At 41.6% G+C, this 27,245-nt stretch overlaps 1 protein-coding gene across 10 annotated transcripts in view; it reads right to left on the bottom strand.

The window, feature by feature from the left end:
* The window catches only part of LOC129699015 (LIM domain-binding protein 2), a 497,462-nt gene that overhangs the window by 38,802 nt on the left and 431,415 nt on the right, over positions 1-27,245 (bottom strand). For 7 of the 10 annotated variants that reach the window (XM_055638643.1, XM_055638633.1, XM_055638651.1 and 4 more), the window contains exon 9: positions 25,428-25,523. The exons of 2 other annotated variants lie outside the window; for them this stretch is intronic. In XM_055638643.1, the coding sequence (XP_055494618.1) occupies positions 25,428-25,523 (96 nt within the window). The remainder of the gene's footprint in view (positions 1-25,427; positions 25,524-27,245) is intronic. One more of the 10 variants, XM_055638608.1, reaches the window with a different exon arrangement.

Here is a 27,245-nt window from a genome sequence, read left to right as displayed (position 1 = left end):
ACAAGTAAGCCATTAGTCAGTCAATTCTTGGCAGAAAACAAATCTTGCCACTCCTCCATAAAGCGTCAGAGATACACCAAACTTTGTAAAAATGTTAATTGTCATATGTACTGGCAACAGACAATTACATTCTAACTTGCTGCAGCATAACAGGATGCGTAACACAATAACACACAGATGAATATATAATAACCAATAATACAAGAAATTAATAACTATAATACTGGGTAACCATAAATGTGTAAATCCAAAGTCCATGGAAAACGAGATAGCTTGACATTAATAGGCATTATATATTAAAAAATTAAAACAATACTGTACCATCATTATTCAATAGTAAACAAGCTTATTTGAAATCCTACATTGTAGCTGGCAAAACGCCCAGTAAGCTCGCAAGACAATATACGTTGAAGGATTTTTCTTCTATACAAAACAAAATGTCTACAAAATAAAAATCAAAAGTACAATTTTATTCCCTGCTTCAAAAGTAGTTCAATGGCTGAAGTTGAATATAATGTGTTTATTCACCCTGTATAAGATTTTTTTAATTGCTTTGTGTTGAAATGTCAATTTAGTTTTGATGTTAAAGCACTCATTTGTATTTTATAGTCATACACTAACACTAACATAACATTTAGACTCCCATGATCATATATAAATCACCTGTGCAGTTGTCTGCAGAGAAAACCAAGCCTTCATGCACAGAGCATCCAAGATGAAACTACGTTTTTGATATCTTATGCCCTTTGCACCAGAGAAGTGTTCACCAATGAGGCAGAGCAGTGGTGATTTCATAACAGGTTGAAATCCACTGGTAACCAGGAGATGGTATGACACACTCTGTGACCTAGCGATGGCTCTCAAATGTTTGACAATGTAAATCTCTCTTTTCTAGAAGAATTATCAGTACACTTACAGCATTTTAGCATTCAAGTTCTATCATGTTCAACAAAACTGAATAAATTTGATTTAAGTGAATCTAAAATATTAATTAACCACCTACAATATAAATCCTACAAATGAGAAAAATGAACAATCTTCATTCCAATACGAATTTACAAAGTGAAAAGTACAACGCTGAAACTGTAGAAATCTACTAAATTTACTTGAGCATAACCTCTATTTCGGAATATGTTATTGAATGAGTTATTGGTCATGCCATCAGGTAGCAATGTTTGCAGCACCTGGATCAACATTTGGTTCACAGTCTGGTGAAGAGTTATACAACAACTTCAGCAGAGTTGGGATCCAGCTGTTTCCCAAGATGAAATTGCCATGTTATAAAATACCTTGGGCACTTCACAAAAGTTAACGTGAAGCATTGGAAAATGAGAGTGTGAAATAAAGACGCAGCCTATGGTGATGCTGAGTTCAAGTACAAACATTATTCAACTATTCCAGTACTGACATTTAAAAAAATGTAGCAAATGAAACAGAAAATCTGTTTCATTAATCTTTTGGAATTAGAGCAGACGTGCCTGCTTGTAATATACCACAATTTATAATGCTGGAGAACTGAATCCTCTGCAAATGATTTATTGGCGAGCTTGAAGGCAGGAGTGACTTCAGGATTATTCATTCTTCTGTGCAGTGCCATCACAAGTCATAATCACTAAATATACCACCAGTCAGCCTTTACCCAGACAGCTGCTCCAAGTATAAAATATGACATCAAAATGAGTTTAGCCACTCCATCAAAACAATATACTTTCACTATTAAACTGCCCGAGTCCATCATCAACTAAGTACTAACAATGGAATGATTTTGTTCTTCTGTCAGTTTTCTTCTTTTTGACTGGTTACATATTGGTTCTCACTGACTTTTAGTTTCAGACTATTCACCTTTGTTATACTCCAATTATATTTTGCAAATTAATGCTTACAAATCTCAAGAAGTTCCAGCAAATTCTTCCACCAAACAAGTTGATGAAGTATTTAAGAAGGAACTGCAGATGCTGGAGAATCGATAGGTACACAAAAAAGCTGGAGAAACTCAGCGGGTGCAGCAGCATCTATGGAGCGAAGGAGTTGATGGAAGTATCCTTGTTCTGGTTTCCAAATTGTTACATGATTCACTGATCAATATTGTATTCCTGTGTCCATTTTTTGCTGATAACTGTTTATGAATCACAATTAGGTGAGATTGAATTATAGAATCAGAATTTTTATGAGACAGGAGGCCATTCATCCACAATATCTCTGCTGGTTGAAAAAGATCTACCCAATCTAACCTCCGCTTCCAGCACTAGATCGGTACCTGTGTTAGTCACGGCTCTTTCAGTAATGTAATGACAGTTCTGCCCTGTCAGTGATGAAGTTTGAACCCTTACCATGCTCGGAGTGAAAACTGTTTTCATCATTTCCCTTCTCACTCTCCTACCAATTGCTTTATTCCCCCTCGTTCTTACCCCTCTACTGTGGGAAGTAGCTTCTTCCCATTTATTCTTTTATAATTTTATATATCTCAACTATGTCTTATTTCAGCCTCCCCGTTCCAACAGAACAACTCCAACTTAACTTAAAATACATTTGGACAGGTACACAGGTAGGAAGGGTTTATAAAGATATGGGCCAAATGCAGGCGGGTGGGACTAGTGTGGATGGGGCATCTTGGTCAGCTTGTGCAAGTTGGGCCAAAGGGCCTATTTCCATGCTACATGACTAACTGATCTTTCCTCATAAATCTTCTTTCCATCAGCTCCAGTTCAGTTAGATATGCAACGTTCAAGCGATGGTGTAGAAGTTTCCAATATTACTTTGTGTCTCAGTGAATAAAGAAGCATCCTGTTTTTCATGTTACCTATTCACTGACCTATCCTGTTACCAGTAAGGATCTGTGCAGATGTACTCAAAGTTCATGTTGCTTTATAATCACTCAATATCATCCCGTTTATTGTTTATTCCCTTCCTCTGCACCTCCCATGTGCATTGACTCACACTTCTCATTACCATTTTTCTGGTTTCTTTAGTCCCTTGTTGGCCCAACTTCTTTGTCATTCTCTTGCGCTTTGTGTACTTATAGGAGGAAAGATCGGTTAAGTTGGATTTGTTTTGTTTGGAACAGATGAGGCTGATAGATATAGTTCAGATATGTCAAATTATAAGTGTCTGAGATAGACTAAGAGAGAAGCAGTTACTTCCCTAAAGACAACTGTTTTCCAATAGACATAGGAGCAGAATTAGAATTGGCTCGAGTCTGCTCCACCATTCGATAATGGCTGATCTATTTTTCCCTCTCAACCCTGTTCTCTTGCCTCCTCCCCGTAACCTTGGATAGCCTTGCTAATTAAGAACCTATCAATCTCCGCTTTAAAAATACCCGCCGGCTGTGGCAATGAATTCCACAGGGTCACCACCCTATGACTAATGTAATTCCTGATCATCTCCATTCTAAAGGTACATCCTTTTATTCTGAGACTGTGCCCTCTGACCCTAGACCTCACTACTGGAAACATTCTCTCCACGCTATCTAGTCTTTTCAACCAGAGGATGGTAATGGTTCAGACTGCATTGCTGACAGGGCAGAACTTTCCTCGGGATGTACATTTTTGAATTTTCATTGATCTTATGCCAATATTTATTCATAGCTTCTCTTTGCTTTCCTGATTTCCATTTTAATTTCACTCCTACATTTGTCACTCTCTTTCTGCTGTGTCTGACATAAAGTTTCTTTCTTTCATTTACTGTCTGATGCACTTTGTTCTCTAGAGATTCTGTTTGGCAATCTCATATTTTTTCTGTGTGAATATATATTTGTACCCCTGGAATCTCCTTCTTAATCACATTTCAATGCTCGGAATAATTTATCTCCTAGTTGCTATTTCAAGCCCACTTTAAAAAAAAAAATCAGTTCTCAATTAAAAATTGTCCTTACACCAATTTATAACTACTATTTTATCTTTTGCCATAAACCTAGTGACCTTCAGATTTCTCTTAGTGCTACATGCCATTGAACCTAACAATAAGGGGATTTTTAAAAAAAAGTCACAAGGTGTTGTAGTAACTCAGCAGTCAGGCAGCATCTTTGGAGAACTTGGACAGGTGACGTTTTGCATCGGAGCCCTTCAAGAAGGATCTGCTAGAAGACACTGCTTTGAATCTGCAGCAGAGAGTTAGCTTGGTTTTGAACTTCCATGAACAGAAATATAATTGGGAACAAATTCAGTGTCAAAGAAGACGCAACTGAAGTCTCACATCCTAACCACAAAGACAGCAAATACCGGTAGTATTCCAACAGTAATGTAATGATCAGTGTAACTGATCAGAAAGTGTCTGTGTGCACTGTGGCCACATCATCGATACATCATTGTCTTGTAAATGGTGTTTACTCCATTAGAAGTCAAAAGTTCATTTGTAGCTGAACCCAAGGAATACATGTATTTATCCATGTATGTAAATTCTTAGCTGGGTCTTCCAGCAGCTCTCAAAATAAGCCAGCAGATAAACAGCAATCTTATCATTCTGCTCTGCTTCCTCCAGGATATGACTACAGAGGTTCAAGCACTAAAGGATTTGGGAGGAGAATATGAGAGACAATACCAGGATTTGGATCAAGGAAAAGGAGGGGGCATCGCCAATGGCAAAAATAATTATCAACAATAGAATCCTAAGGCTGTTTGATAACCTGTGACTTCCTTCCCACAGAAATAATTTACACGCAATGTTTCAGAGCTCATTAGCATACAATGAATAATTTGCACATGGTCTTCTTTTTAATATGTATTATGGAAAGTTGAGCTGTGAAGAATAGAATAAGTCAGAAGTATTCAATCATTCGCAACCTATCTGACTTCCTAATTCTGTGAATGCCATATTTTAAAGCAGAATAAATCTCACGAATAATTAAAGAGCAAAAGATTCACAATGCTGCCCGATGACTGACTCTATAAGTTTGCTGGGCCAGTTTATAGGCTAGGATTTTCCAAACCTGTGGATAATTGCTTGCAAACAGAAAGGATTAACATTTTTATTGCTGATTCCAGTTCAACAACACTACACCAGCCAAAGGTAAAACTACTAAAAATAGTTTTAGTATTTTGAGTAACATCTTTACAATCTTCAATGTACAGTTGGTATTTTATTTTACATTGAAGAAAACACTTTCTAATTATGTTCTCCTAAGTTTTAATGATATGACTGCTATTGGGGTCAAGCATCATTCATATTAAATTTTGAATTGTAGGTACCACTGGTACCTCACTAACTGAGAAAAGGTGAATGTCAGACTGACATCTTGCATCACTTTGCTCTGCCTAAAGGGCCTGTCCCACTTGGGCGATTTTTCAACGGTCTGCTGGCGACTGTCAAGTTCGCGGCATTCACTGAAAAATCGGGAATTGGAACGGCGAGTGGAACACACACACACACACACACAAACACATCGCAAAGGCGGGGGCCAGGGAAAGCGGGGGAGCGCTTTGTGAAATTCACACGGTGCAAAGCCAAGGTGAAACACACACACACACCGTGATGAACAGGAAGGTTAAGACGACTAGCACAGTAAGTCCTTTAAAAGAGGGGGAGGGGGGGGGGGGAGAGGGGGGGGGGGGGGGGGGGGGGGGGGGGAGGAGTGGAGACACTTTTAAGAAGCCAGGCAACTTGTAATAAGCCAGAGACACACAGCTGTGAAGTTTGGTGGGGATTTAACATTATCGGTTATCCTTGGTTCTGAAAACTCGTCCCCCCCCCCCCGCTGAACCAATGAAGATACCCAGTCAGCAAAGGCGATTAACTAAAACTACCTACGATTACCTCGCTACCCATAACTACATGGCAACCCCACTATAATGCACCTATGACTGCAGGATTATTGATTCTCTCCACGGCGACCAATTTTTTGTCACATGTTGAAAATTTTTCGGCGACCATACTGAGGCCGCGACTAGTTCCCAGAATGTGGGAACTCCTCGCAACCATGAAGGAGACTCACCAGAGACCAGCAGCGAACATGTGGCGACCATATGGCGACCATGAGGCGAGCGCAGAGTCTCCTGCACTCGCCTAGAGTCGCTTGTGGGGCAGGCTCTGATGATTCCACAGTGCTGGTAGAACTTTGACAAAGCAACAGGCAAAATGGTACAAGTCAAGGTCTGGATGGTATATCATCTATATCAATGGTTTATGTCCATGACTGGTTGGTATGTGCCTTGGAATGGAATTTACAAGATTGTTATTGTTCCATTAAATATGTTCCTCTTATCCCTCCTCTGGTGGAGATTGTAAACTTGTGAAATTCTGCTGTAAATTTCCTGCCGACTTATTGCAGTGCGTCCTCCTGACTGTCTTCATGATACATCTAAACTGGATGGTGAAAACATGGATGGCATGCCAATAACATTTGCTTTCAATATCTGAATATGCTTACATTTTAATGTTAAACTAATAATAATCTCTTTCCTGCAATGATTTACAACGCTGGACTTCAATTAAGTCTTTATAGTGAAATATAAATTGACAGTTTTATATTTAATGGAACAATATCAATCTTGTAAATTCCCCTCCAAGGCACACACCATCCAGTCATGGGCATATACCATTCATGCAGAATGATTAAACCCTAGTTAGACACCAAATGCAGGAGTAACTCAGCGGGACAGGCAGCATCTCTGGAGATTCCTTCTCTCCAGAGATGCTGCCTGTCTTGCTGAGTTACTCAAGCATTTTGTGTCTACCTTCGATTTAAACTAGCATCTGCAGTTCTTTCTTACACATGGTTAAACCTTACCTGGACCCCCTGCAGTTTGCTTATCAAACAAAGATGGGGGTTGAGGACGCCATCATCCACCTACTCCATTGTTCCTATGCTCTGCCAGATAAGCCGGGAAGTATTGTGAGAGATATTATTTGACTTCTCCAGTACTTTTAACACCATCCGGCCTGCACTGCTCAGGAGCAAACTGACGGAGATGTGGGTGGATGCTCCATTGGTGTCCTGGATCACCAACTACCTGACTGGACGACCACAATATGTCTGGCTACAGAACTGTGTCTTGGACATGGTAATGAGCAAAACATGGGCCCCACAGGGTACGGTCCTCTCTCATTTCCTGTTCACCATCTACATCTTGGATTTCAGATGTAACTCTGTCTCCCGCCAACTACAGAAGTTTTCAGATGACTCTGCAATTGTGGGCTGCATCAGTGAGGGGAGGGAAGCTGAATATAGAGGTGCAGTCAACGACATTGTTGAGTGGTGTGGGCTGAATCACCTGCAGCTCAACACCAACAAGACTAAGGAGATAATGGTGGACTTTAGGAGGAGTGGAACATCCCTGTCCCCTGTCTCCATCAATGGTGTAGATGTTCAGTTTACCAGGGAGTACAAATACCTTGGAGGAACTGGTCCAGGAACATTGAGGCCCTGTACAAGAAGGGACAGAGCCAGCTGTACCTTTTGAGAAAGCTCCGCTCCTACAACATCTGCAGTAAGACGCTGCAGATGTTCTACCAATCGGTTGTAGCCAGTGCCATCTTCTTCGCTGCCGTGTGCTGGGGCAGCAGGGCGAAGGCTGCGGACCCCACTAGGATCAACAAAGTCATCAGGAAGGCTGGCTCCGTCCTGGGGTGGAGTTGGATTCATGGGAGGTGGTATTGGAGGGGAGGATGCTCCTCAAACGGCAGAGCATCCTGGACAATACAGCTCACCCCCTCCACGACACACTGGTCAGCCTGAGGAGTACCTTCAGCAACAGACTGGTTCCACCAAGATGCAGGACAGATCCTTCTTCCCTGTGGCTGTCAAACTTTACAACTGCTCCCCTTCCGTCATTGGGTAGACTGAGACTGACTCCCCCCCCTCCCCAATCTTTGCACATCTCCCAAGCCTTTCCACTCATCACTTTAATTTCTTGTTTCATGTATTTTGTGTTTTTATGTCTGTTGGCATCAATTTCCCCCCTGGAATAAATAAAGTTTTATCGTATCATATATCACTGGCGATCAATCAAACTATTTAAAGAATGTGGCTTTTCAAATCTGTAAGTCTTCTAAATAACTATTGAAATTCTGTTAGAGAGACATCTTGGTCGGCATAGATGAGTTGGGTCGATGGGCCCTTTTCTGTGATTATCAAAGTCAATCTGACACTGCTGTGAAGTATTTTGTGACTTTATGACATTACAAATGAATATGCTATATAAACCCAAGCTGTTGTTGCTTTAAACACAAGTAAAATAAATTATTTACCTAAACTCTCCAAAATGACCAACATTTAATTCTGCAGACCCATGATATACATCATATAAATGGCAAACCTGGCATTGGTATTTTGTTCTCTGCCACTTGCCACCATGGTAAGTAGAGAGTACTCCAAAATACTTTCACAACTTTGTGGTGGAAAGGTTACCAGTAGGTGAATGGTCAATTTCTGTCATAATCTAGTCTAAACAATTGATTGTTCGATCAAGCTGACCATCTGATCAATGTTATTCTTCTTTTCTGCAACACACTCCCACCTTACCACCACGACATTGTTCATCAGCTGACGATTGGCACGAAAGCTAAGTTATATATATCAAGTGAAGTTGGCTCCATTTTGTGGAAATTGTTAGAACTCTGTGGTTCTAAGGTTATGTGATTTTACTCTGCTCCGATGGGCATTTGTGTTCAATTTGTTTTTTTGAAAAGTGATTCAATGCTGTGCAATCATCAACAAACAGCCCTAATGCTTAACGTGAGATCAATGATCAAGCAGCTGAAGAGGACTGAGCCCAGGACTAGAGCCGGAGGAATTATTTATTGCAGATGTGGCCTAAGCTGAGATAAACACCAGCAAACACAACCATCCTAACTTTCACTGGGTTATGACCCAAGAAACAGTTTTCTCTCCAATCCCCAGTTTTATTAGGGTGTCTGTCATTTGTGATCATGTGCTGCCTTGATTTAATTCCCACCTGATCACACTTATGGTCTTTAGCCCCTTTGTCCATATCTGGACCAAAGCTACGATGACAACGGGAGCTGAGTGTGCTTAGATAATCCAATCAAGTCTCAGTGAATAGATTATTGAATGCAACAGCTGGGAGGCACATAATGGCACGCAGGGACGATGGAGTACCATGTATTCTGTTGAATTTTCAGATGATAGTGAGTGGACATATTAGACAGGTAGTATTTACTCTCTGTCCTGTGAACAGGAGATATCTGATAAAATGTTTGCTGCTGGTTAGAAAAATTAACCAATTAACTCACTTGTCTTTGAGATGTGGTAGGAAACTGGGGGACCTGGAGGAAACCCATATGGTCACAGAGAGAATGTGCATACTCCTCATAGACAACAGCCGAGGTCATGATCAAACCCGGGTCCCTAGCGCTGTGAAGCAGCAGCTTACCAAATGCACTACTGTGCTCGAGTCTTTACTGCAACAACCAAGATATTGTCAAATCGTTGCATCCAATGGATTCAATCTCTTGATACTGCACTTGCATCCAAATGCATGATGATTATTTTTAAGATCATGGATATCAGGTGACAGAGAATCATCATCCATCTGGGACAACTGGCTAAAGATGGAGACACAAGAGACTGCAGATCTCCTTGTCCAGGAACCTTGAGCAGAAAAAAGACGACGGGAGGAATTCAGCAGTTCAGTAGCATGCGTGGGTAGAAATGATCAATGGCGTTTCAACTGTTTGGTTACAATCTCCATCCTTCTCTCCTCACCTGACTCGTCTGCCAATCAATCTGACCAGTTGAATCTATCTATCACTTGCCAGCTCTTGCCCCATCCCATCCACTAATTTATTTCTATCAGCTATCTCCCCTCTACTCCATCAATCTGAAGAAGAGTCCATCCATTTTGCATCTCTTCTATCTATTTACCTCCACAGATGCTGCCTAACCCATTGAGTTACTCCAGAAATGTTTTTTAAATCTGTAGGCGGTTACCTTTTATATTTGTGTGTTGGTTACCACCATTTTGAGAAAATAAATGATCGCTGAGCCTGCTCCTGGGATTTATCTGGCTGCCCGTCACTCTCCTGGATTGAATGTGGCAAGGTTACAGGTCTTTGATCTGTATACCAGTCATAGGGCCGCTTAATGCCCACATCCTATCACACAGTAATTTGATTCACAGAGGAAAATGGGAGAACAAACGACTGATGTTGCGGAAGTGGTAATGGGAAGTAATAACCCATTTATTCTGCATTTGCATCGTTTTCTGTCAGTAATGCGTGTAAATTAAAAAAAACATATTTTGGTACTCATCCATCAACAGCTCAATCTACACCTCAAATAATCACTACACTAGTATGATTGTGAAAAGGTGACAGGAATATGTACGTAGAAGTGGACAAATCCTGAAGCAGTTTCCTGGTGATGGAACCAGCTGAAGGGGCTTAATCATCAGTTCACATCTCTAATTCCTATTCTCTAAGAGCTGCTGCAACAATGAACCAGAAAGATTAGATGCTGCTTTAAATCAAGTTTTAATAAAGTTTTAATAATATGAAGCAGTCAAATGGGGAAGGGAGTTTAAGTGTTGTTACTTTCATAGAATATAAGTGGTTAAGCCGAAACATAAAGGTGTTCTAATTAAGCTGATAGCCTTTTTTTCCCCACTATTTTTTTAGAGACTAAGCAAAGTATCTATTAGAATATCAATAGTATTATATGCATCTGATTTACATGTAGAGCCGCTGAAGCTCTACAAGAAATATGTGACTCTGTGCTTTCCATTTTTAGCCCTGCCAAATGCTAAGTACATGACTCAAGTATGTGCCAAACTCTGAAGCACGTTGGTGTGAGGTATCCTTACCCACCCAGTGGTTAATCCCTTCAGCCAAAATGAATATAGATGCCCACCCTCACTGACTAACATAAGGGTTACGTCTCACGGACTCCTGCGTAAGTCGGATATTACGTAGGTCAGAAACGGAAGTGCTACTGCGGCCGCTTTCATTTACTACGTGACGCGAAGACCACGGGGGAGCTCCGTCTTGGGGATCATGGGGGAGCTGCGAGGCAGAGACCATGAGAGGGCCCAGACGTGGAGACCATGGGGAAACTCCAATATGGTGTACACAGGGGGGCACCATTGCAGAGACCATATGGGGTGTCAGTGGGCTTAAAATATTGCTTATGCTAGTACGTGTTTACATTAGTTGCCTATTACTTAAGTTAGGAGGTGCCTGTAATTTGAACTAAATCAAGAGAGTCAAGAGAGATTGTTTAATTGTTATATGTACTGACAGAGAACAATGAAATTCTTACTTGCAGCAGCACAGCCGATCTGTAAACACAGTACTCAGTAGATAACATCATAAACAAACCAGAACAGATCAATAAATAAAAACCTGATATAGTGCAGAACAAAACAAAGCCCGAAGTCCAAAATTAAATAAACAGTATCTGGTTTGTCAGACCCACAGCCTCAATAGTTGGCAGGCTCCAATGGAACAGTCATATTTGGTTGTCTATTTTGAAAAAGGCAGCTTTGAGGTGGAAGAGCTACTGTCAAAATTGTGGGCTTAGGTAAACACTGGGCTTTGGTAAATAAGATGGCATGGTACGGTGTTTGTCTATTTCTCCTTAAATCTGCTAGGTTTAGTTTTAAGTATCCATTAGATTAGATTAGATTAGATTAGATTTGTTTATCGTCATTCAGACCTTTCGGTCTGAACAAAATTTTGTTTCCCTGCAGTCATACATATAATTAAAAAATGACAAAAACACACAATCAACACAAATTTAACATTAAAGGGGGTAGTTATTGCAGCCAGTGGTGTGATACGCTCCTTATATCAGATGTGCAGGATGTGTGTCCAGCTGCAGTTCCCCTCAGACCACATGGCTTAGTTGTAGTCACAGTTGGACACACTGAGCAGCATTCGGCTGGAAGAAAGGGTTAAAGATAGTAGTTTCAAGGAGGTGGCCATGCCAAGGTTCGGCCAGATAGACAGGTGACTGCCAAGTGAGGTGGCAGGTAATGCAATAGTTTTCTGTGGCCATCTCTCTCAAACAAATCTACTGTTTTGGATGCTGTTGACCTCTCAGGGACAAAAATAGAAGCAGCAGCCGGAACAGCGGCTCTGTTGAACAGCAAGATAGGGCAATAGGCAGTGATAGGGGACCCTATAGTCAGAGCTATGGACAGGCATTTCTGTGCCCTCAAGTGAGATGAGACCCCAGGGTGGTGTGCTGCCTCCCTGGTGCCAGGGTCAAGGATGGCTTTGTGCAACGTAAGATGTTCTGAAAGGGGAAGATGAGCAGCCAGAGGATATAGACAATATTAGCATCATAGACTGGTACCAATCACATTGGCAGGAAGGGAGATGACATTCTGCAAAGAGAATTGAGGGAGTTAGGTGGCACTTTAAAAAACAGAACGTGTGGTTGTAATCTCAGGATTCCCACCTGTGTCATGAGCTAGTGAGGCAAGAGCATAGTTCAATATGTGACTAAGGAGGTGATACAGGATGGAGAGCTTCAGATGTGGAGGAAGAAACTGCAGATGCTGGTTAAAACCGAAGATTATCACAAAAAGCTGGAGTAACTCAGCGGGTCAGACAGCGTCAGCTTTAGTTATTTGGCTCCCTTCCAGGGCAGGTGGGACCTGCACAAGAAGGACAGATTGCGTTAGATTTAACTCTTAGCTCCGAACTGGAGGGGAACCAACATCCTCGTAGGGAGGTTCACGAGTGGTATAAACTAGAGTGGCGGGAGGTATTATCTAAATTAGAGTGGAGGGAGGTGGAACAAGAGCAGCAGGTCAGCATGTGAAGGACAAGAGTCATAGGTACAGCATCATTTAGCCCAACTCACCCATGCCGAACAAGATGTCCCATCAAAGCTAGTCCCATTTATCCACATTTGGCACATTTCCTTCTTAAAAGTATCTGCCCAAATGTCTTTTAAATGTTGTTATAATATCTGCCTCAATGACTTCCTCTGATAAATAGTGGTAAGTTAGAGATAATAACCAGTAAATCTGAAAGATGGGCAGGCAGGAACTGAATAGAACCATAGAAACATAGAAAATAGCTGCAGGAAAATAGGTCCATTCGGCCATTTGAGCCAATATGATCATGGCTGATCATCCAAAATCAGTACCCCGTTCCTGCTTTCTCCACATATCCCTCGATTCCGTTAGCCCTAAGAGCTAAATCTAATAATAAATATGTTGAGTCTCATGGGCTAAAGTGTAATGGATAAATTAGATGTGTTAGAACCGAGATGAATGCATGGAACTACAATATTATGGCCATTGCAGAGACTTGGTTCTGGGAGTGTTGGGGCTGGCTGCTCAATGTTCCACAGTTCTGAAGTTTCAGATATGATAGCGATGGAGGTGAAAGAGGTGGAAGGGTTACCTTACTAATCAGGGTGAATGTCACAGCTGAATTCAGAGAGAACATGCTGAAGAGATTATCATTGAGACATATATGTATGTCAAAATAAGTGAAACACAAAGTGCTGGGGAAATTCAATGGGTCAGGTAACATCTGTGGAGGAAATGGTCAGGCGGCGTTTTGGGTCGGGACCTTTCTTCAGTCTGTAGAAGGGTCCCGACCTGAAACATCGTCTGTCCATTTCCTCCACAGCTGTTGCCTGACCCACTGAGTTCCTCCAGCACTTTGTGTTTTTCTCAAGATTCTAACATTCCTTGCATCTCATGCTCAAAAAATGAGGAAGTTGCAATCACTCTGAAGGGATTATAGGCTTCCCAATAGCCAATGAGCGTTAGAGGAATGCAGAGAGAATATGGAAAGATGGAAAAGCAACAGGGTTGTCGCAGCGTTAACTGGGAGGCTTGGAGCAAAATTTGATAGGTTTCCAGTTTGTGGATACTTTAACTAAAAGAGAGAACTTCCTGGACCTTGCATTGGGAAACAAGTCTGACCTTGTGCCTGGCATTTCAGTGGGAGAGCATTTTGGGAACAATCATTACAACTCCTTAATTTTAAGATAGTTATGAATAAGGATAAATTTGGAGTACAGGAGAAAGTTTCAAACTGAGGGAGGTTATTATGCAGGAGCTAGGGCCAGTAAATTAGTTGTTATCAGCCGTCCAGATGTGGCACTTGTGCATCATCTAACCTCCAGCTTATCAGAGCTCAGGACCAGCATGTTCCACGAAGGAGGAGGGGCAAGGATATCTCAGTGGCATTTAAGAGACCTTTAGATCGGCACATGAATAGGCAGGGGGGGGGGGATGTGCAGGTAGAAGGGATTCGTTTAATTTGGCAGCACGTTCTGCACAGACAATGTGGGCTGAAGGACTGGTTCCTGTGCTGTTTTTTTCCTTATGTGAACAATGGATAAGATAGGCATTTAAGAATGATTGAAAATTAGTCCACAAAAATGAAAAGATAAATGATCTTTTCTCAACCTCTATTTCTTTACATTCCTGTAAATCATTTGAGGATTATGATAAATATGGAAGAATTAAAGCAATATGAACCAGTGTGATGCTTTTCCAGAGGGATGTGTCAGGACTGTCTTATGAAGAAAGACTGGATAGACTTGGTTTATACTCTCTAGAATTTAGAAGATTGAGAGGGGATCTTATAGAAACTTACAAAATTCTTAAGGGGTTGGACAGGCTAGATGCAGGAAGATTGTTCCCGATGTTAGGGAAGTCCAGGACAAGGGGTCACAGCTTAAGGATAAAGGGGAAATCCTTTAAAAACGAGATGAGAAGAACTTTTTTCACACAGAGAGTGGTGAATCTCTGGAACTCTCTGCCACAGAGGGTAGTTGAGGCCAGTTCATTGGCTATATTTAAGAGGGAGGTAGATGTGGCCCTTGTGGCTAAGGGGATTAGGGGGTATGGAGAGAAGGCAGGTACGGGATACTGAGTTGGATGATCAGCCATGATCATATTGAATGGCGGTGCAGGCTCGAAGGGCCGAATGGCCTACTCCTGCACCTAATTTCTATGTTTCTATGTTTCTAAATCACGTCATGACGGTCGAATGGCGATTTGACTCTACCAAATATTTAGATGGAATTTTTCAATACACTGTACTGCTCCCAAAACTGTGAATGCGATTTAAAAAGCAGTGTGGCTGTGTTGTTGGTTGAATCAAAAAAGATTTTAACAATCGATTTTTATCACAATCCTATTGTCCTGATGTTAAACATATGTAACCGTGTTCCAGAAATCTGTCAAGAACTACTAAAAATGCTGATGGAAAACTAAGATCAATTGCTGAGGTGATAAGAAATATGTACATGTAAATCTGTGCTTGAGCAGAATATGCTTCCTCAAAGGAAATTTCTGCCTAATGGCATTTAAAAGAGGAATGTCGGAAAATAGACTATATTTTATTTTTGTGGACTGAACTCTTCACTCATGTTTCAGATTCTCTCTCTGAAGGTCATATGGATACCCAGAGTACTCACTTCATGTGGTTTGATACAGACTAAAACGGTAAAAGAAGTATATTTCACTGTTGTCTTTCCAATATTGTCATTTTGGATATCATATTACAGATAAATTCAGAATGCAAATTTCACCTACCGATGTTTCAACCAAATGTACGTCAAATGAAACAATAGAGACAGGGAAAGAGGAGTGTTCAGAGATTTACCAATGTAATTGCAGAAAGGGATTTGCTGGGGCTATAATAAGCAACAATTCTATCTTTGGAGCCTCTGAATTATTCCACAGCCCCACATAGTTTGTCTTTTCAGAGTGATAAGCAAGTGGATCATTCATTGGATTTTTCAATTTGTTAATCAGCCTTCTGCCAATCGGCACTAAAAATACTTGTGCACTGTGGCTTCAAATAGAAACAATACCTAACCGCCAAAATGGTTGTGCCTTTTTGTGACAGCACCATGTTCACCTCACCCACCCGTTTTATTGATATATGTCACAGATGGAAATTGGCCCTATCTACCAACATTATAGACCAAAGATACATGTTGTAATTTGTTTCACAAATATATTAAGAATCAGTTTTTGATAACCACCAGTTTCCTGCACCTACTGGCATCAGGCCCATAGATTTCCTGCAAAAGGACTGGTAGGGTTCATTTGCACAACTGAACACTCCGATAACAATTTTAATAGCACAACAATAACGAACTGGATGTCCGCCTCTTAATAACTATTATGTTTTTCTTGAAACAAAACTTGCTGGTGATATTTTGTTGCACTGCAGGAAGTCAGTTTCTCAGTGATAATGCAAAGTTTGGCCTGTGTTAACCTAGTCCAAAACTCGTTCAAAGCTTTCTGATCTCTGCTATCAATATTTCAAAGACGTTTCCTTAATTATGGCCTGATAATGGCAAAAAAACGTATACTTAAATTTTGGAAAAATGCTTCTACCCCAACTCTCAAAATGTGGATTACAAGCATGTCTGAGACGCAACATCTTGAAGATATGAGACTTAGCAGGAAAATCAGAGCAATTTTTAAAGATATGGTCTCCTTTCATTGATTTATTACAAGTATAGTATGGTGCTACACAATTCTGGAATTAAACCGATTTAAGGACAGGGTGATGGGTGTGGTGAGAAATGAAGCAGGTATATCGACACGTTTTGGTCTTTTTTCTTCTTCTTTATTATTCTTAATTTTGTCTTCTTATTTTTTTTTAGGCTTTTGCACATTCATTATTTCTTTCACTTTCTCTCTTTCTCGCTCTTTCTCTCTTGTTCTATTTCTTTTTTATTAAATTTAAAATGGAAGATGTACAATAAATGTATTTTGTCATATGCCGCGGTTTATATTACTGTACACTGCTTCTAATAAAAATATTTATTAAACATTTTTTTTAAAAAGCTTTCTGATCTCAGAGAGCACGTGCTTTTCATCATATCTATTCATCCATGATTTCAAAGATCTTCAATGTGTTGTCATCTCCCAGGCCCACATTCATTTATCTTGCAACTTTTCACCTCTCCAAGTGTTTGCTGCTCTGCACTAGATAAACAACACTATAAAGTCTAAGGCACGTTGTGTCTGTGGCCATGTTGCACTCACTTTTTTCTTTCCCCACACAGGAAATCAGGGCTGCTGATCAGGGTCAAACCCTGCTTAAACTTACTTATTGAATACTGGGAATTATTGGACACTAGGAACTGCAGATGCTAGTTTACAAAAAAAGACACAAAGTGCTGAAGTAAAGGGTCTGTCCCACTTTCACGACCTAATTCACAACCTTTTTTACTCATGGCCAATTTCCATCATGCTGGAGGGGAGAGTAGACTCTGGGATGGATGTGCTTGAGAGGCGTATGAGGCACAAGGTGCAGGTCATCCTGAAAAACCCCGGGCACCCCCTCCTTGTAATTCTGGAGAGTCAAAAGAGCACCGGAACAACAACCGGCTCCTCTCCCTGCCCTTTAGAACGGAGCGGTTCAGGAGATCCTTCACCCCTGCAGCCATTAGATTTTATAATTCGGACCGCTAGGCTGTAGGGGGATGCATATTTGCAATTTTTAATTTTTAATTGTTAATTATTGGTCTTTTTAAGTATTTATTGCTCTCAGGTAGTGTCCACAGTGTATTCTATCTATTTTCTGTCTGCGTTCGTTTTGAATCTGTGAGTTTGTTGGTTGGGGGCTTTGGACATCTGAATTTCCCTGAGGGGATCAATAAAGTATTTATTATTATTATTATCATGCGAGAAAAAACGGCCCGACCTACTTGATGCCACGAGTACCTACGACTAGCATCATGGCCTGCTATGACCTACCTACGACCTCCTACAACCTTCCGTGACCATGCTGTGAGTATGAGTCAAGAGCAAACACGGCAGAGGTCGTGAATTAGGTCGTGAAAGTGGGACAGGCCCATTACTCTGCAGATCAGGCAGCATCTCTGGAGAACATTGATAGGGATAATTCAAGTAATGCAAGAAGGGTCTGGATGAGAAACGTCACTTATCCACGTTCTCTGGAGATGTTGCCTGACCCACTGAGATATTCCAGCCCTTTGTATCTAACACTTGCATAACACATGTAGTCTGCAGCTTGATGCAGAGTGTTCCTGAGTGATGGATGAAAACAAACGATATAATTTAATCAATCCTCCCCAAGATCACCTCCAGGATCAGCCGAGAGACACGAGGGACAGCTGATGCTGAATTCTGGAAGAACTCAGTGGGTCAACCATTATATGTAGAGGCAAGGAAATGGTTGACATTTTGGGTAAAATCCCTGCTTCAGGGCTAAGAGTATCAAGTGGAGGTAGCTAGTATATTGAAGTGAGAGGGAAAGATGAGACAGAAGCTGGTAAGTGCTCGGTGAAAACAGATAAGAGGACGAGGAGGCAGTTGGAACTGACAGGGGAAGGGGTAGAAAAAGTGAACAAGGTATAAAGGTGTGTGGATAATGGGCAGATGGAACTAGGTTGGGGAGGCAAATGAATGACAGTCAGATAGGTGGAACCTGACAAGGGGGTGGATGATGGCCAAATGAAACCTGGTGAGTGGGGTAGATAATCCTGCTCCAGTTGGTTTGAACTGCCCAACACTCACCTTTCCACCAGGGTTTCGTCTCTCTTGGCTCCTGTAGATCAGTCACATATTATGAATCATGCTTTTGTAGTTACGCCCACTAGCTTTACAGTAACCGCTCATTGCCTGGTTCCCTTAGAATTAGAGAGACGTGCAAGTGTGAAGTCGTACTTGCTATGTAGTTAATAAAGTCTTTGGATCTTTATCATGGTGTAAGGCTCCAGTTATTATACAGTCAAGTCACGACAGCTCCTGTTCCCGATCCTGCAGAACCCCAACCTGGTTCATCAACTCATCATCCCTCCCTTATTTGATTTTACTTTTTAGTTAATGGCATCTATGTCTATCTATCTACCCCCCCCCCCCCCCCCCCCCCAAATAATTTCAATATGCATAATTCTCCCCCACCTTATCTGTCAGGGAGGTGAGAATGAGGTGATTGGTTCAGAAGTCTGATAGCAGTGGGGAAGATGCTGGATGTCTTGGCTTTTGAGCATCGGCATCTCCTCCCAAAAGGTAGAAGAAAGGCAAGGGAATAGTCAGGGTATCGGATGCTCTTGTCGATACTCCCAGCTTTCATGATGCTACAATGTACCATGAAGTTGAACTCGATGAATGGAAATGATGAGCCTGTGATGAAGTGAGATGGGTGCACCACTCTCTGCAGATTTGGATGGTCAAGAGCAGAGCAGTTGCCAAATCAGATGCAGATGCATCCTGTCAGAATACTTTCTATAGTGCATCTGTAGACGTTTGAGAGAATCTGCGTCGACACGTTTAATCATCTGAAGCCTAAGAAAGTAAAGATGCTGATTCTCTTCTTTGATCACTTCATTAATGTGAAGGGACCAGGATATGTTGCTCATGAAGGTAGACACAAAATGCTGGAGTAACTCAGCGGGTCAGGCAGCAGCTCGAGAGCATAAATGGGTGATGTTTCGGGTCGAGACCCTTCTTCACATTGATGTCAGGGGAGTGGGCGGGACAGAGATAAAATGTAGTTGGAGACAGTAAGACTGGAGGGAGAACTGGGATGGAGTGAGAGGAAAAGCAAGGGCTACTTGAAGTTGGAGAAGTCAATGTTCATACCGCTGGGGTGTAAGCTACCCAAGCGAAATATGAGGTGCTCTTCCTCCAATTTGCGCTGGGCCTCACTCTGACAATGGAGGAGGCTCAGGACAGAAAGGTCAGATTGGGAATGGAAGGGGGAATTAATGTGCTGAGAAACCGGGAGATCAGGCAGGTTAGGGCAGACTGAGCGGAGGTGTTCAGCGAGCCTACTCTTCGTCTCGCTGATGTAGAGAAGGTGACACTTAAGACAGCGGATACAGTAGATGAGGTTGGAGGAAGTGCAAGTGAATCTCTGCCTCACCTGGAAAGACTGTCGGGGTCCTTGGATGGAGTCGAGGGGGGAGGTAAAGGGACAGGTGTTGCATCTCCTGCGGTTGCAGGGGAAAGTACCTGGGGAGGGGGTGGTTTGGGTGGGAGGGGATCGGTTGACTAGGGAGTTGCGGAGGGAACGGTCTTTGCGGAAAGCAGAAGGGGTGGTGATGGGAAGATGAGGCCAATAGTGGGATCCCGTTGGAGATGGCGAAAAGTTGGAGGATTATTTGCTGTATGCGACGGCTGATGGGGTGGAAGGTGAGGACAAGGGGAACTCTGTCTTGTTGCGAATGAGGGGAGGGGGAGCAAGAGCAGAGCTGCGGGATATCATGGAGATCTTAGTGAGAGCCTCATCTATAATGGAAGAGGGGAACCCCCGTTTCCTAAAGAATGAGGACATCTCCGATGATCTAGTATGGAAAACCTCATACAGGGTGCAGATTCGGCGTAGACTGAGGAATTGGGAGTAGGGGATAGAGTCTTTATAGAAAGTAGGGTGGGAAGAAGTGTAGTCTATATAACTATGGGAGTCAGTAGGTTTGTAGTAGATGCCAGTCAATAGTCTGTCTCCTGTGATGGAGACGATGAGATCCAGAAACGGTAGGGAGATGTAGGAGATGGTCCAAGTGAATTTAAGTGCACGATAGAAATTAGTTGTGAAGCTGATGAAGTCAGTGAGTTCTGCATGGGTGCAGGAGGCAGCACCACCCCCCAAAACAGTAGCGAATATTACAAAACTTACCTTCAGCGGCACTGCAGTTCTGCCACTGGCCGTGCGCGCGCGACTTTGGCGCCTTTGGGGGGGGGGGGGGGGGGGGGAGGCGGGATTAAAATGCCGTTTTCTCCTGCCTGTTGGAGGCGGATTTCCTCGGGCTGCCAGCTGCTGATGAAAAATCGACCGGACTTCCGTTCTCGATATGTTTTTTTTTTAATCGCTGGACAATTTAATCGCTGGATTAAAATAAAAAGCTACTTCTAACGCCGTCAACGCCTACAACGTGACCAATCTCGAGTACGGGACAAAACACGGTTACATATAAACTTGCTTCTTGGGATGACTTTAATCAATCCTCTGTAAGCGAAAATGTGATTTGGGCCCCATACGAACCGGCAGTGTTTTTCCTGCCGATATGGGGTTCAAATTCACCGCAAATGCAACGTTCCAATCGATCACATTCCAGAAGCAAGATGATTAAAATGCCCATTTTTTTTGGAGATAAGCCATCTAAATTGTCTATATTTTGTGTTATTCTCTCTTTCCATGATCATTATTTTAAAACTAAATATTCGCAACAGTTTGAGTCGCATGTATTGTGCAAAAAACAATAATTTAGTTATATTTTGGGTGGATGTTTCTAGATTCATTTATGGGAATTAAACATTAAATTCCTTCCATCTGGGATATAAATTCATGACAGTGAGATTTAAAAATCATGTTATATTGTGAATTCTTGTGTGAATGGGATTAATTTGTTATTTGGATACAGGCTATTTAAAAAAATTATCCTTTTCTTAAGAAATGGAATCTACAGGACATTGTTAATGGGAAAGTAGTGGGCAGAAAGGCATGTCATGTGTGGTTTGAAGAGCAAAAACTTGTAGTTTACAATGTCAACATTTAAAAGTTGAGGAAAAACAAGGTGTACAGAGTTGCTTATTGGTTACAATCTGAGGAGTATGATGATGCTACTGATTACCGCCTACCGGGAGGAGGTGGCTGATCTAGCACTCTGGTGCCAGGATAACAGCCTCCTCTTGAACATCAAAAAAACGAAGGAGCTGATCATGGACTTTAGGAGGGCACATCATCTGAGGACGTACACTCCATTGAGGATAAATGGGGATCTTGTGGATAGGGCGAACTGTTTTAAATATCTGGGAGTCCACATCTCCGAGGATATGACATGGGCATCACACGCCTCAGCACTCGTGAGTAAGGCAAGGCAGCGCCTTTACCACCTCAGGCAATTGAGGAAATTCAGAGTGTCTCCGAGGATCCTCCAGTGCTTCTATGCAGCGGTGGTGGAAAGCATCTTGTCCGGGAACATTACCATCTGGTTTGGGAATTGCTCTGCCAAGGACAAGAAGGCTCTGCAGAGAGTAGTGCGTTCGGCCGAACGCACTATGGGAACTTCACTTGCCCCCCTGCAGGAACTATACATCAGGAGGTGCAACTCCTGAGCCAACAATATCATGAGAGATCCCTTCCACCCCTGCAATGGACTGTTCCAGCTGCTACGGTCAGGCAAACGCCTCCGTTGCCATGCGGTGAGAACGGAGAGGTTGAGAAGGAGTTTCTTCCCAGAGGCCATACGGACTGTAAACGCTTATCTCACCAGGGACTAACTCTACTGAACGTTTTTCCTTCCATTATTTATTATGTAAAAGAATATGTGTGTTATGATTGTGTTTATAGTTTGTTTGGTTGTTTGGTTGTTTTTCTTTTGCACAAAAGTCCGCGAGCATTTGCCACTTTCATTTCACTGCACATCTCGTATGTGTATGTGACAAATAAACTTGACTTGACTTGACTTGACTTGATTATGATATGCCAATGTACCAGCTAGCAACTGATCTTCTCCATAAAGACTTGGTCTATTGCTAGAAATTGTAATTTATTTACCTATCTGTTACGGACTTCCAGCATATAATACAATAATATTAAAGTTCTGATCTTGAGAATATCACATTTTTGAATTTTCAAGGCAGTCTGGGTGTTTATTACTATTTCCGTCACAACGATCAATTTTGTAATTAGCTACAATTAGGTAATTAACTAATTATATGCTTTAATTTCAGGTCATCCAAGTAAGATGGTTTATATGTGTTTCAGAATACTTCAATCTATAATAACTGAAGATTTCATTCAGTTCTCTTAATTTTAAAGAAAGTTATGGGCTTTTGACTGACCTCGATCACAGCTTTTGTGTTAAGTCAATGGAAAAGCAATAGGGAACAAGATGCTAATTTCCGAGTATGAAAATGGCCATAACTTTTTTAATACAGAAGATACTGAAGACTTTTAAAAGTGAATTAGGTGTCAAATTAAACGTATTTTTATGCTTTATCTGATGAGATAAATTGCAGATTGAAAATCTCAAAATGTTGTAACATTGCTAAAAACAGTCATCAATGTGGTGGAGGTAGAGTTCGGGGATAAGGCCAGTGTACGCCTGGAATAGTAATTGTTCAACGTACCCTAGAAAGAGGCAGGCATAGCGGGGCCCATATGAGTACTGATAACATGGATGCCACGGAACTGAAGCTGTCAATCATCTCAACAGCAACACCATTGATGGAGACAGGGTTGTGTTCACCCCTCTGCTTCCTCAGGTCAACAAATGGCTCTTTCATGTTGCTGACATTAAGGACTGGGCTATAGTCCGGACACCATGACACAAGGTTCCTGATCTCTTTCTTGTACTTAGTCTCATCATTGTCACTGATTTGGCCGAGAACAGTGGTATCATCGCCAAACTCTCATGGTCTAGTGTGTTAACATCCTGTAGGAGGGAGGAGACATGCTGATATCGATTGGTCAGCACATTCCTGAAAATTGCGTGATTGCAGCCACCAGCAATGATGCAAAGAACATGTGAATTTGCTGCCTCAAGAGAATTGATGACAGTACAATTTGAAAATTCCTACATGTGACTTTTTTTTTTCCATTCTGGTCTATCAAGGAAGACAGAGAGCAAAATGACATTTAATATATTTCGAACATTACGTCAAATGATATAGTTTAGCTGGTTAGAAACAAACAAAATAGGTGTAGGAGTAGGCCATTCAGCCCTTCGAGCCAGCATCGCCATCCTATATGATCATGGCTGATCATTCAAAATAGTACCCTGTTCTTTCTTTCTCCCCATATCCCTTGATTCTGTTAGCCTGAAGAGGTCTATCTAACTCTCTGTTGAAAACATCCAGTGAATTGGCCTCCACTGCATTTGTGAGCTATCTAGGCAAACTATACCACACAAGAGCACATCAGGTAGCGCAATAAAGATAAAGGAAACAGTATGCATATAGGCCACTCTAATGGAAAAATATACAAGAACCATTCAAAGGGAATTAAAGATGAATGTCAGATTAGGAGGACAAAACCTTGGAAGGGTTTGGATAACTATCTACAGTTAGAGATGGTACTGAGAAGTGATAGGCATAATCAAAGGTGATCAAAAACATAGGTAAATATAAACATGCAGGCAATGGCAGCCACTGGAAATGAAGGTGGCTACAAGAACAGTGTCCACCACATCACAACCACATCACCAACCCTGGTTCTAAATTGCTGCAAGGAGAAGGAGACCTGCTTTAGGCAATCGAATATTGCCACCGAGCTAAATGCTGAAAATCATTGTGGATGCTCCTATAAACATGGCACATAGGAAAGAAGTAATACACCCTCAGAACATCTTCAGTTGTATGTGATAATGCAGTGGCACACATACAAAATACCCCACTAATATAACGGACAATCAACGTATGTGACAAAAGATAAAATCCAACCTTTGGTATTTACCTTGCCTTGAAATCCCTGCCTAAATCTGAGATTTAAAGTGTTATAATTGACTGAGGATCAAGTGCTTTTTAAGATAAGTTTTCTGCTAATATTTGAGTGAAACTTTTCTACCAAATATCATCCTAAATGTTTTTCAATTTTGCTATGCCTCTTATTCTGGACTCCCCTACTAGATGAACCACTTTAGATCTATAAAGATCAGAATAAAGGACATTTTAAAAATGGTGAAATGATAGAAGGGCCCAATACATTTACAGGTATAAACGATTAAAATATCACGGCCCAGGGGCAAAATAATTAAAATGGCAAATGGATCATACATATGCACACAAATGTACTCATAATTAGAGGACTGGAATATAAAGGGTTAAACATTTTGCTAAACCTTTGCAAAACCTGCTTAGATCACATCTGAAGTACAGCAGGCAGTTTTGGGCACTATATCTTGTAAAGCGTGCAGTGTATCAGTGTAACATCTGGTCTCCAAGCGTTACGTTCCAAGGAGTGATTAATCTCACTGCGATTGTATCCCCTGGATCGCGGATGGTTCAGGAGTGATCCGATTAACATTTTGAAGATAAGAAGGGAAACGGGCAGTAGCAGTAGGTGGAAGAAAACACTTCAGCTGATTGGATACTTTGGAACGAAGGGACATGGTTAAGGCCAGGCCTTTTATGGTGGGAAATTAGGAAACCTACATGCAAAGAGTGGTAGAAATTCAAAATTTCTCTTCGGAAACAGTAATTCATTTTAAAGACAAATATTAATTTTATATCTGAGACTGACAAAGATTACTGCTAACTGTAGAGTGCCTGAAGCTGCAGGTGTGGTGAATGCATCCAAGGTGGGAGAGATGCAGGTTGGTGTCTCTCTTTCAAGTAGAGGTGTTCAAGGCAAAATACATTGTGACTGAGGTACTTCTGAGTAGGTCATTCAGCAGTCCTGTACGTTCATGTGCCAGGCCTGGTATCTACAATACCAACCTCCTTCAGGAAGGGGGGCCTCAGCAAGCCAGATTATTGATCAGTGTAAATTATGTTCAGGATTAGCCTGCCGACGCATGTGTCAGAGCCCTGACAGGAGGGTGCAGATAAACTCTTGTGCAGCCTGACCTGCCTGGGATCCCTCTGTAGATCCTCTGCTTCTTTTTCCAAACACCTCAGAGAGGGGAATTCCCATTGGGAAACCTTTTGGCTGCAGTAATGCTGCTGGGAAGGGGACAAAAAACATGGAATAATTGGCACAAAGGCTCATGAGAAGTGCCACTGACAAAAAAAAGATCAGAAGGGTCAAAAAAATGAATTACCATTGAAGGTTTAATTTACTTACGATGCTCTTTAGGTAAGCTGGCACAACAGTTTGATTCCCTAGCAACGGGAGACTCTGATTTCACATCAAAGCTCCCACCCGCTTCAGATCAAAGCTTCCCAGAAATTAATTATCTTCTCCTGGAAACTTGGTGAATTTCTGATAGGACACGTCTGTTTACCACAACTACTTCCTACGTTAGTGAGGCACTGTGAGTGGCCATATGAGGAAAACCATCTCCAGTCTAAGAGGATCTGGTCATACAGCTGGGTTCAATGGCTTCAAACGATCACTATAGTTATTGGCAATTGAAGGATTGGTGTGAATTAAGGATGCAATGCATGCTCCCGAGGGGACACACATAGCACAAAAAGGTGCCTACCACTATCAGACAGCGACACCTATGCAGCAATGGTAGGAGAAAGAGCCAGTACAAAGTGCTGGAGTAATGCAACGGGTCAGGCAACATCTCTGAGAACATGAATAGGCAATGTTTCGGGTCGAGAACTTATTTTGGGTGCCTTCTTCTCGAAGAAGGGCCCCAACCTGAAACATCACCTATCCATGTTCTCCAGAGATGCTGCTTGACCCACTGAGTTACTCCAGCACTTAGTGTATTCTTTTTGTAACCATCATCTGCAAAGTTTCTAAAAAGAGAGCAGTGCTTGCAGAGTCTATTTTAATTTGTAAAATGCTCAGAGCAAAGCTGCCTCAAATTTGAGATATCCTTGGAGACAAAAGAGAGGTTTGGGAGACTACCATCAGGCTTTTTCCTCTCCATCATGCCAATCAGTTGTCTTGCTGCCGCCACCCTCCATTTGACTTAACTAAGGAAATCATGTCTACAACAGCAAGGAATGCTCTTGTAGACCAGAGCACAAACTCTCTTTTTGTTAGCTAGTTTCCCTGACCCACATCACCTAATTCCTGCTAGTGGAGGGTTGATGAAAGATGGTCGAGAAGAGTTGTGCTTGGGAGAGGCATCATGAGAAACTTTAACTGCTGTGTCCATTAAGTGGCTCACATCATTTTTGTTTTGACCAAATTTGGACGGCATAACCAAGTATGCCCCACAAACCTCAGCTTCGAGAACAAATTCATGTGTAATTCATCTTTTTCAATTAATTCATCTACAGTCATAATGTATTGTGCAGATCAATTATGAGTAATGTAATTATCACTATGATAAACAATATTCATAATGCATTGTAACATAAAGCAGCTCTGCATAAATTCAAATGTATAATACATTATAAATTATATTAATGAAAACACAACAAAACTTCCAAATAATTGACTCCATTAAATGTCCTATACAAACAAATAAATTACAAGTTGTAATAATACTTTGATTCTTATAAAAATAATTGACATTCTATGTATTACAATAATCTGGAGTACTTTATTCTGAATGATTAGAACTGCACATGTAGCCACTGAATAGAGTTGAAGTAAAAACTCCCCTTAATGTTAAACAACTGCCCCCCCTTCCCCCTCTCCCCCCCCCCCCCCCATCCCCCCCCCCCCCCCCCCCCCCCCCCCCCCATCTATCCCCCCCCCCCCCCACCAACGCAGACAATTACACATACTTCCTGTTGCAAGTTCCTTCTTTATTGCATTAA

Source organism: Leucoraja erinacea, chromosome 1 (genome assembly GCF_028641065.1).
Source record: "Leucoraja erinacea ecotype New England chromosome 1, Leri_hhj_1, whole genome shotgun sequence".
NCBI lineage: Eukaryota > Metazoa > Chordata > Chondrichthyes > Rajiformes > Rajidae > Leucoraja > Leucoraja erinaceus.
The sequence above is the reverse complement of the archived record's forward strand: the minus strand, read 5'-3'. Positions and strand labels throughout refer to the sequence as shown.